Raw genomic sequence first — 12,005 nt, forward strand, 5'->3', positions numbered from 1 at the left:
AGTGTTACCTAATCTATAACTGAATTACAACTACACATCTATACAATTAATTCATTCTCAATTTAAGACAGTAATGAATATAGTTATATTATTTGATTGAGTGCTCCTCAGATCCCTTTCTTTCAACTTGAAAAAAAAAAGATTTTTCCTAACATTTTCTTTTAATTTAATTTCTAATATTTATAGGTATCTCTTAACATATTCCTTAGGTTTTATTATTCCTTCAGGGGAAAAAACATTTTCTTTTCTTCTGCCAAGATGACCATTCCTAACCTACCTTTTCAATTATTTCAACTCACCCAGATGTTTTTTATTTCTACTGTCTTTATGTAATATCCATATGGGTACAGATCTCCCTCCCTGTGTGTGTGATTTGTGTGCTTGGGTGGTAAATTCTTTGGTAACTGATTTAAACATTCTCCCAATCTCCATGCAAGTAGGACTAGATTGGAGGGTTTGAAGGGATAAAAAGGAAGGAATATATCATATAATTATATTATATCTCAAAAAATAAAAGAAAAATTAGATTTGGTAGTTGGATTTTAAGATTGTTTAAATTTTCATTTACAAATACCTAAGCCAACAGAGTCCCGAATTAAGGCAAATATTGGATTTGGTATTTGTTTGCCTTTGTTGAGTCCTGAGATATCACAAAATATTCTTTCTGGTTTATGCTAACAAGGCACCAGGTATGATTCAAAACTTGAGAATGCCAAAATCCTTCCCTAGTGTCTCCTGTGCTGACTTGAACTTTCATCATTTCTGAGTCCTGTTTAATGAAAAGAAGCTGTGGAATGTACATTCTTCTCAAGATAACTGTGTCAATTTTCTTTAGATACTGTCATAAAGCTAAAATAAGAATACATCCAAGCCCAACCTTCTCCGAAGGTGGATTTGGAGTTTTACTTGGACCAGTTCCTCATGAGAATGCAGCTCTATGGAGGTGAGTAAGCAGAAGTTCCGTCTAATGTTTGGACAGGAGACAAGAAAGGAGCAGATGGGATGGATGAGCGAGAAAGAAAGCACTCTGCATTCTCAGTGGTGGGTGTGAAACAGGCTCGAGAGTTACAGCAAAAGTGTTCTTCCTCAAGAGTCAATTTCTCATTCACCTCTGTGTTGTAGAATTTAGTCCACAGTCATGGAAATATCTGATGTATTGAAGAATTAGCTTTGCATTATCATCTTCCTTAAGAGTAGCTCATTTTCAAGACACAATAGGGTCAAGTTGAAATTTTGACAACTCAGTAGGAAATACAGCCCAAAATAGTGTGAAACCAAGACAGATCTGGCTTTGTTACAAAATGCTATGTTCTCTGGACTGTGATTTCCACTGCATCAGCTGCTAGGGGTTTGAGGAACTCCCAACCTCCAGCAACCTTAGCTTCTCTTTTCAAAGGATGCTAAATCTGTTTTTTTTTCTACTTAAAAAAAACTTGCTTATTTAAAAGATTAAAACAATAGTTTCTCCACGATACTTTCATTTAAATTAACTTCAGTTGAGATATTTTCTATGAAAAATAATAAGGAATATTCATTCTTTTCTAGGATTTTATCATTGAATTAGTCTTAACACTTGTAAAGAGGGCAGAGACAAGCTATACTAAACCTTATAAAATGTTTTATATAAACTAAACTTTGTACATTTAATGCATGCTCAAAGAAATTTAGTAACATGCCATATAACAAGTTAGGACTGAGCTATCCTGGGCAATGCTATCATTGGATGTGTCTAGATTAAAGGTCCACAAGGTTTCTAGCAAATGATTCTGGCATTCTATAAGACAGGTAATATATTTTTTTTAACTGATGGGGAGGCTTATGTATAAAGAACATGGGACTTCTTCATTTTTGTGCTTAATTTGTATTTTGATAGCAGGAGGAAAAAGCTTATATTTGTGGGTGAAGGACAGAGTATAAGCTGAGGTTGGGGACAAGATACCGGAAATACCTTTTAAATGATAGACCGTTTAAAAAGGAAATAACTTTTATTTTATTTTATTCTATTTTATTTTATTAGATATTTTCTTTATTTACATTTCAAATGTTATCCCCTCTCCTGGTCTCCCTCCAAAAACCCCCTCTTCTTATCCCCTCCCCATCTCCCTGCTCACCAACCCACTCCCACTCCCATTTTCTGGCCCTGGCATTCCCCTACACTGGGACATAGAGCCTTCACAGGACCAGGGCTCTTCCTCCACTGATGACTGACTAGGCCATCCTCTGCTGCATATGTAGCTGGAGCCATGAGTCTCACCATGTGTACTCTTTGGATGGTGGTTTAGTTTCTGGGAGCTTTGGGGGTACTGGTTAGTTCATATTGTTGTTCCTCCTGTGGAGCTGTAAACCCTTCAACTCCTTGGGTCCTTTCTCTAGCTCCTTCATTTGGGACCCTGTGCTCCTTCCAGTGGATGACTGTGAGCACCCACGTCTGTATTTGTCAGGCACTGGCAGAGCCTCTCAGGAGACAGTTATCCCAGGCTCCTGGCTGCAAGCTCTCACAAATCACATGAACCTCAAAAAGGAAGACCAAAGTGTGGATACTTCAATCCTTCCTAGAAGGGGGAACAAAATACCCATGGAAAGAGTTACAGAAACAAGGTGTGGAGCAGAGACTGAAGGAATGACCAGCCAGAGACTGCCCCACCTGGGGATCCATCCCATAGACAATCACCAAACCCAGACACTATTGTGGAAATAACTTTTTAAATGATAGCTTTATTTCTACTCAGTGTTAGAATTGGAATTTGATTCCAACATGGTCCAAGTGTGAGAAAATTGACCATCATGTTATTTACTGTTTGCTAAATTCTAGTGATATATTTGCAGGTCTTTTTTAAAAAAATATTTATTTTATATGTATACATTTTTTGCCCACATATATGTATGTGCATCATGTGTGTCTGATCCCTTGAGGGTCAGAAGATGGAGTTGGATTCCCCGGCACTGGAGTAATAGACAGTTGTTAGACACCACATTGTGGCTGGAACTAGACTTAGATTCTTTGCAAGAGTAATGCATGCTCTTACTGGCCAAGCCATCTCTCCAGCCCCCAGCTGCAGCTTTATTTCAAGTCTATTTCAGAATAAACACAATTTGTAACTGGGAATTGTGTGTGTGTGTGTGTGTGTGTGTGTGTGTGATTATAGCTTTGATTTGATGTCTTAAAACTCCCACCGAGGTGCGATTGACAAACAAAACTCGTGTATCTCTAAAATGGTACCTATGTGAAGTCTGCAGTGTGATGACTTCATGAGAACCGTGTTGTTTAAACCATGCATCCTCACTCTTCAGCTCCTAGCCTCTCTGACTTACTCAGTCGTTACATCTGCAGTAGGACAAAACTTAGTTTTAGATTTTATTTAGTTTTATAAGATGTTTTCTTACTTGGAAATAATTTGGAACGCATCGCTTCTTACAGCAGCTGAGGCTGGCTGTGCATGCACACAGCACTTCCTCTTGCTTGAGGAAAGACTTTTTTCCTTCTGAACTTCCCTTGTAGTGGCTTCTGTCCCTCCTCCCGTGTTTCTGTTGGCTCTAAGCCTTCTCATTCCTTTGTATGTTTGGCCTGGTGCCACGATGACAGCGAGTGCTTAGCAGTGTTCCAAAGGAAAACTCCACCTCCCACCCCCACGGAGCTAATTGCTATAAAACATGACATTGCATCGTTCATCCATCACTTGTGGGTATCTGCTTTCCTCAGTTCTCATTCCTTCAGAGAACAAGTTCTAGCCTCATGGAGGAAATGCCTTTGAACGAGTCAAGTCCTCAAAGGGCAGAGAGGTGCAGGAAGCCATGGCTCTTGTGCATAGTGGCTCTGTTACTGATGCTGCTCTGTTCCTTGGGTACACTGATCTATACTTCACTCAAGGTAAGGTGGTCATAGAGTCTACAGCTGCTAATTATATCATATAAAGGTTATTTATTTGTTAGTCTGGTTATTATCACTGCCATTCAGCATTGCTAGAGGTAGTGGGGAGGAAGACATTTGACAGTACAAACAGTGTAAGCAATTTAAGCCTTGTAATGACATGGCTCTTCATATGTGTTTTTATTCATCGAATGTTTTAAGACAAAAGACACTAGAAAATACTATATGTTCTCTGTAGGTGTGAGCTAGATGGAACTACATGTTTAAACTGAGCCTTTAGGTGACTGTGGAAGTTCTTTTGTCCTTCCTGGGACTCTACTAGAACTTTCTTGATAGGCAAAGAAAAGACCTGAACCATGGTACTAATTTTCAGGTAACTCCAGACAAGCTGTGGTCTCATTGGGGGAAGAGATACAAAACAGTAATGGGAGACAGTGACAGGAAGCAACTGCATGCTGAGGAAGGGCCTGGTGTCAAACTAGAAAAAAAAGGAAACCCTGGGTTCCAGTTCTAGATTAGCCTCTCCATAACCAGCTGCGCAAATGTGAGTAAGTTGTATCATTGTTCTGATTCTAGTTTCTAGGTCTGCAACATGGTGATAAGGGAATGGATCTATTTACTTGACATCCTGCTAGCTGTAATTATAGTGCTCAGTAATTGACCTAGGAGTAGGATAAACCATATAGTGGTGGTTTATAACTTTGGGCTTGGGTGACCAGGGAAGGCTTCATGGAGGAGGGAGGAGCACATGTCTGTTTGGGAAGCCCCTGATGGTTATCAGGAATTTCCCATTGAACTCTAGTGTAAATTGTGGGTTTAGATGGGATATGAACTGGAAATGTATATCAATTAGGTTTTTCTAGAAGTGTTCTCTCACACAGAACAGCCAGGGCTACACAGAGGGAAAAAAACAGCAAAAAACAACAAACAAACAAACAAACAAAAACAAAAAGCATTGACCAGAAAGGCTAGAAAGGAATCAAATATTAAATAAGACATTATATAATTCAAGAGTTGGCCTATTTATATTAAAATATACTAAATCTTGGGCAGAATTAAATGACGTATAGCTGTGTAAGAAAGGGTTGTGATGTGAGCCCAGGAACATTTTTCTAAAGAGACCAACCAGAGATGGTCTTAAAGGTATGGTTCTATATTGGCAAGATATTGAGAAAAGATGCAGGAGGAAGTAATGCACTGTTGATTCGAGGTTAGTTAGTATGGTACTGGCTAAAGACTTACATAGGAGCCCATTAATCTATATTCTGTAACTGTACAAATGGATCAAAGGCAGAGGGAGTTCTAACCCCAGCCCCACCCTTCCAAAGAATGAACCAAGACACGAACTTTCTGAAGCAATGAGTGTTGAGAAGACTATCAGCATTCTCAAGAGTTTAAAGGAGGAAGGCTGAGGATGCATTAAGTTCACACTGAAAAGGCTTTTTCCTCGGGCAAACTTCCTCAAGTCTTATTAATCAGGTGGCTCTGAGCATCAGTGAGCCTAGGTGCCACTGACTCCTGCTGGTGAGGAGTGGCCAAGGGAAATGCCTTTCTGAGTGACATCTCTTCCCACAATCAAACCTAGTTAATTCATGATTTCTGAAACTCGGATTCGAGGTTGTCTTCTCAGAAGAACACATTCCTTTCAGTGAAGGGTTCCTCTTCTAAACATACAAGTTATCCCAAATTTAAGGAAGTAAAACGTTTTGAAGTCTCTTTTCCTGTCAGGATGCTTGGCAGCATAGTTACTATGGAAACGACACTGGCTTTCAGGATTAGCTCCAGTATTACACGTTCCTTATTAGCTACAAACAAATGTCTTGAGCAGAGATATCTGAGTGGCTGGCAGGTGCTGAGTTATTATGAGGTGGTCGCTTCCACCTTTTCATACTTAAGAACTTAGAAGGTTTTTCTTTTTTTCTTTCTTTTTTTGATGCAAATCTCCATTTTAAAAAATCTCTTCTTCTAAAAAAAAAAAAAGATTCCCCCCCCCTTTTTTCTTTAAAAAAAAAAAGCCCTCTTATGTTTAAAAGTAAGATATGAATCTTGGCTTCCTTCAAAATTTTTTCTATCTCCTAGGAGACATCTAGTTAAGAGACTAGACTGGAGCTCAAGACGGTTGGCCAACTCCTCCATGAAAGTAGCCACAAAAGTTGTCTCTGTAGCATCCAAGTAGTCAGGAAAGCCCCTTTCTTCAGTGAGGAAGGGTGGAATTCCAGAAGGGAACATGGAATTTGTACAATTGTACTTGCAAACAGACGGAGTAGATTTTGTTTCCAAACATATGAGGTTAGGATTAGCCTGGAGTCTGTCTAGGTCATTCTGAGACAAACCAAGTCAATCTGGTCTTCAACCAAAGTGAGGTTAGAAGACCAACTGATCCTTCTAAATAAAAGCAAAACTAGAGTAAACTGAAAGCTTTGTATGTCGCTTTTCGTAACACCAACTGGATTATAAATAGAAACTGCCCCAGTGAGTCGTAGGGGTGAGAGAGAGAGAGAGAGAGTTTTGAATAAGAGTCTGGTTGAGGATGCCAGCCTTTCTTATCAGCCATATGACCTTGGGCTTATTGCTTCATCACCGTGCTCTCATTTCCTCATCTACAGAAGGAATGTGGTAATTCTTACAGAGTTGCCTTAAGGAATAAGGAGGCAGTAATGTGCCTGACCCGCCTGACTCATGCTAGGCTCTAGATGGCTGTGATTAATATTTATACCACGGTTACTTATAAGGTTTACAATGAATACAAACAACAAGGTCATTTAAAATATACATGGTTTGTCTGACCTCCCTTCCTCAGTAAAAGACCTCTTCTCTCAACCAAACTGATGATTTTCCAATTACATTTTAACTTATGGCAATAGTTACGGATGAACTCAGTGGCGTTTTCTAACTCTAAAGAGATATTAAAGCAACTCGCAATAGGCTTTCTGGATGCTTGTCTCTGTCAGTTCATTTGTCTATCGATTTAGATTTTCTGTGTACTTCTTACACATGTTGATAGCTGGAACAAAATCCAGGACATTTGTATTTTGCTGGCTACTTAATTGCTTCCTATGTATGATCATGTCAATCTAGCTAGATTACGAACTTCCTGAGAGATAACAATTGTACATTAAATGTGTCTTTCTTGCTTACAATGCTAGTATAATGTTGGGACTATAGGTAATTAAGTTGTTTGTTTACCTTGTTTTTATAATCAGCATCATTATCAAAATAGCTGATATTTACTGAGAAGTTTCAGGTAGCATGTCTGGAGAAGCCCTCTCCAAGAATCAGCGTGGTAAAGTAAGAACAAAAGCTTTAGTGAGTCCCTGCTTTTACTCCCTGGTTAATAGATATGGAAATTGGAATTCTGGGAGCCCCGGCTATAACCCTGTCAGTCTTTGTGCTGAACTGACTTTGGACATCTCTTTTAAGAAAATCCAAAATGTGGATGAAATAATTGCAAGAGTACAGTGGATTTCAGGAAATCCAGTGTCTTTTAGTTTTTAGAGTCACGGCTTCTCCCCTTTTTTATTGCACCTCCTTATCAGTATAAAATGCTCTTATTATAACTTCTAACATATGTATACTAGATAGTATCTCACGTCTGAGTATAAAACCATGTACACAAAAGATGTGTACACACACAAGATGGAAACTCTAAAAGTTTAATACAGATTTTCCAGTCTAAGTCTATTTTGCTTTAGTTAAGTTGTTAAGTTGTCTATAATATATTAAGATTGATGCAAACATAATACAGTAATTGAAATATTGTTTCTTTGATGCTGATCTCTTAGTCACCTTCAGAGCCCTAGTGATTTGATATTATGTGTTTTATTTCCTTAATTTTAGCTTAACATTTTATAATGCAGTAACTTGAGATTTATATTCTAATTTATCTTGATTTATGATTTCAATGACTGCAGTCCCAAATCTTGGAGTTATCTTTCTTTCTTTGCATTGCCTCATGCTAGTATTCATGTCAGGAACTCCAGTTACTTCTTGCTTCCTTCTCCATATAGCCTAGCTTGATCTGAAAGTCACAGTTCTCCTGCTTCAACCTAAGTGCTTTTAAGACAGGCGTGCATCTCTCTGTTGGACCCTCTGCCAGCACCTTGGTCAGAGCCATGTGCTTTCCAGTTTATAGACTCCATCCAGTCCATGCCTAACTGACTTCATTGCTTTTACCTTCTGTTCTCTTCGTTTTTTCCCTAGCATAATAGCTGGACAAATCCTTTAAAAGGATCATAGATCAGTCTCCATGTTTAAAAAAGTCTTTTGAGCACTTTGCTCCCAGGAAACCAATGCATTCTCAGTACCCAAAACTTTAATGTTTGGGCCTTATTTTTAACCCTGAAGCATTTAACAGCATTTAAGTAATTGTATTTGTAAATTAGCCATAATTAATGTCACCTTTCAGCATGTCGCAGACATTTTGAAACACTTGTTTCTGATTCTGAAGGCATCCTTGTTATTATACATGGCATGTGATTTTCTATACATTAAATATTTCTGGAGCTAATACTGTTGTTTTAAGTGAAGGGAAAACAAAGATAAGCAGAGGTCCCATTATTTTTCCCACATGCAACAGATCATCTTGGGAAATGATTTATAGGGATATGGAGGCTGCTGTTTGTAGTAAACTAGAAAGGAAGAACACAGCTTCAACACTTGCCTTGTGTGTCAAAGGTAAATGAACAGAATGCGACACCAACGTCTTGGATGAAAGACACCCTCCAAAAAGATCTGCTACCTTTCTTCTCATGATTAAATCTATCATTCAATGACACCATTTTAAAAATTAAAACAATGCTACTCACCACCCTTATTCATGCTTTCTTTCTCTTTTTAAGATTTATTATTTACTTATTTATTTATTTATGTACACTGTAGCTATCTTCAGATGCTCCAGAAGAAAGCATCAGATCTCGTTACAGATGGTTGTGAGCCACCAGGTGGTTGCTGGGATTTGAACTCAGGGCCTTTGGAAGAGCATTCAGTGCTCTTAACCGCTGAACCATCTTTGTAGCCCTCTCTTCATGCTTTCTTTTGTCTCTGTATACAGCTAAATTCGTGTGTCTAATATACCTCTGCCCATACATCCTTATTCACTTGCTTCCTCATGTCTTCCTAAAACTCTAATGTAAGTCAAATGTAAAGGACAGAACCAGTCATCTGTAGAGGGAAATGAAGACGTATGTCAGGTGTACAGGTGTCTGTGTTTGTGTGTTGGGAGGAGGGGCATATTTTTGGGGAAGGGTTTGGGGGTTGGAAAATAGTTTGCTAGAGAAACTTTAAACTCTAAGTAATTAGTCAAGCATGTAGCAGTGGTGCCATCATTCTGACCAGTTTTTCTTTTCCTTCAACAGCCAACTGCCATCGAACCCTGCATGGTTAGGTTTGGTGAGTAACCCATCTTCCATGGTTTCCCTTCATTTCCCTTAGATTCTGAGTCAAGAAGGCCAGTGCCAGTGCCCTCGGAAAGCCTGTGCATCCTTTACTTCACTTTCAGTGATTGTTTATTACAATCACTCACCCCATACTTGCCGTCTGCCCAGTGAGAACGGAGGCTCCAGGACTGAGCCCGATTGACAAGCCCACACCTGGTGACCCTCTTGGCAGGCATAGACATCCCACTAACAAAAGCCTTGTGGATCTGCATACAGCAATCAGCTTTTAGTTTGGTAGTTTATTAAGGATATTTTTCAGATTCCTATAACCTTTGGTCAAAGCATTTCTTATATTTCCTACATGTCGAATGTCTAGCAGAGCATCTGGGTACCATTACTGCTGTTAGTAAGTGCACAGAAGAGAAGGAAGGAGCACTTCCTCTTTGCTTCTGAGTCACTTTTCGTGACAGTCACTTGATATGCGCTCAGAAAACGTGGAAAACAGTGCTGCTGAGTGTTTTAGTTTCATTTCTGTTGCTTTTATAAGATACCCTGTCAAAAAGCAACTTTTGGAGAAAAGGGATTTGTTTTATTCACAAGTGCAAATTACAGTCCCTCACCGTGGAGAAATCATGGCCCCGGGAGTTTAAAGCATCTAGTCACATTCAGTCAAGAGCAGAGGAAAATGAAGGGCACTTGCTTATTGCTTGCTTTTTTTTTTATTGGATATTTTATTTATTTATATTTCAAATGTTATTCCCTTTCCCGATTGCCCCACAGAACCCTCTTTCCATCTCTCTCCCCCTGCTTCTATGAGGCTGTTCCCCCACCCACCCACATACTCCTGCCTCCCTGACCTCACACTCTCCTACACTGAGGCATAGAGCCTTCACGGGACCAAAGGCCTCTTCTCCCATTGATGCCCGACAAGGCCATCCTCTGCTACATATGTAGCTGGAGCCATCGGTCCCTCCATGTGTACTCCTTGGTTAGTGGTTTAGACCCTGGGAGCTCTGGTTGGTTCATACTGTTGTTCTTGGTATGGGGTTGCAAATCCCTTCAGCTCTCTCATTACTTTAACTCCTCCATTGGGGACCTCATGATCAGTTCAATGGTTGGCTTTGAGCATCTGTATTTGTGTATGTCAGGCTCTGGCAGAGCCTTTCAGGAGGCAGCTATATCAGGCTCCTGTTAGCTCAGTTCCTTTTCTCTACTTCTTTACAGTTCAGGACATCTTGCCTAGGAAATGGCACCAACCATAGTGGGCTGGATTTTCCCATATCTAATAACTTAATTAAAATACTCTATAAGACCAACTTGATATAGACAGCTCTTTCTTGGGCCCTCTTCTCAGGTGACTATAGATTGTGTCAATTTGACAAGGAAAGCTAACTACCATACTGAGTCTCAGAATATTTCTTAGAGCACATGAAAAATATCAAGTGTATACATTTGTGATTGCTTGTACCAAATTTTCATTTGACAGAAGACAATTTCTTTAGTTCATTTTTTCACTCTTCTGTCTTTTGCTCCAGTTTTAAAAAATACTTTGGTGCCCAGAGGTTAGGACAGTTTTTGAATGTGTCCCACTCTGATTTTGTGTTTTGTTTTTTTCAGTGAAAACAATAGAGTATATAATGTGTTCAAATTTCTCCTTGATGTGATAAAAATCAATTGTTTTTTTAAAATTCCATAACTGGATTAAATAAGAAAAAATAAACTTGCCCATGGTGTGCCACCAAGGAAAAATGCAGAGTTCACTGGAGATGCAACAACTTTTTGTTTTTGCTTATAACACTCCATTCCTCTTGCTCATTCCTCTATTCTCTTCCAGCATCTACCTCCAAGTCTTATCCTAGTTATTTATGTGTGAATGAGAATCTAAGTCAGTCTTACCTCTTTTAGGCTATGTCCTCTATAACTAAAGTTATGGAGAATTAGAGAAACATTCAGATAACTTTGAATCAATAAAAACACCTGTTGGGGGCCTTGAAGTTACATAGCTGTACAAAACCACTAACATTAGGAAAATATTTCAATGTAATACACAGGAAAAGAAATGACTCAATTTGTACACATATCCCACTTCCCATGTGGCAATATTAGACTTAGGATAGTTACATTTAATTAAATACATATATATTAATTAAGTTAATTTATATCAGTAATTATTTCTAATTAAATAAGCTAGATAATATTATGTGAATTGAAAGTGACACAGAGAATCATATTTTAGATACAAAGCATCAGGCATCAAAATCAGAAATACAGACCTGTCAATCAATTTAGAGCTAATTACTGATACTGAGCTGGGAAGATTATTTGAACTCAGCAATTTGAGCCCAGACAACAATACAGCAAGACTCCCATATCAAAATAAAAGAAAAGTTTGTTGAGCACACACAATTCTACGAGCTTATTTAGGTGATGGGAGTATAGCAATTGAAAAAAAAAATGGAGAATACTTATCAAAGACACCACACTCAAGTAGATGTAAGACACTAGAAAAATGGCCAAATTAATTTATAACATACTTCTTACTAACACCTTTTTTTATTTTATTAGGTAATTTCCTCAATTACATTTCCAATGCTATCCAAAAAGTCCCCAATACACTCCCCCCCCCAGGCCCCACACACCCACCCCCACCCCTTGGCCCTGGCATTCCCCTGTACTGGGGCATATAAAGTTGGCAAGTCCAATGGGCCTCTCTTTCTAGTGATGGCCTACTAGGCCCTCTTTTGATACAAATGCAGCTAGAG

At 38.8% G+C, this 12,005-nt stretch overlaps 1 protein-coding gene across 1 annotated transcript in view; it reads left to right on the plus strand.

Annotated features, from left to right (window-relative positions):
* The first annotated feature begins 3,663 nt into the window (after window positions 1-3,663).
* Tnfsf18 (TNF superfamily member 18) overlaps window positions 3,664-12,005 on the plus strand; it is an 11,358-nt gene continuing 3,016 nt past the window's right edge. The window contains exons 1-2 of the mRNA XM_021174101.2: window positions 3,664-3,868; window positions 9,223-9,256. Coding sequence (XP_021029760.1) covers window positions 3,734-3,868; window positions 9,223-9,256 — 169 coding nt within the window. The 5' untranslated portion in view covers window positions 3,664-3,733. The remainder of the gene's footprint in view (window positions 3,869-9,222; window positions 9,257-12,005) is intronic.

This window comes from Mus caroli, chromosome 1 (genome assembly GCF_900094665.2).
Source record: "Mus caroli chromosome 1, CAROLI_EIJ_v1.1, whole genome shotgun sequence".
NCBI classification, from domain to species: Eukaryota; Metazoa; Chordata; class Mammalia; order Rodentia; family Muridae; genus Mus; species Mus caroli.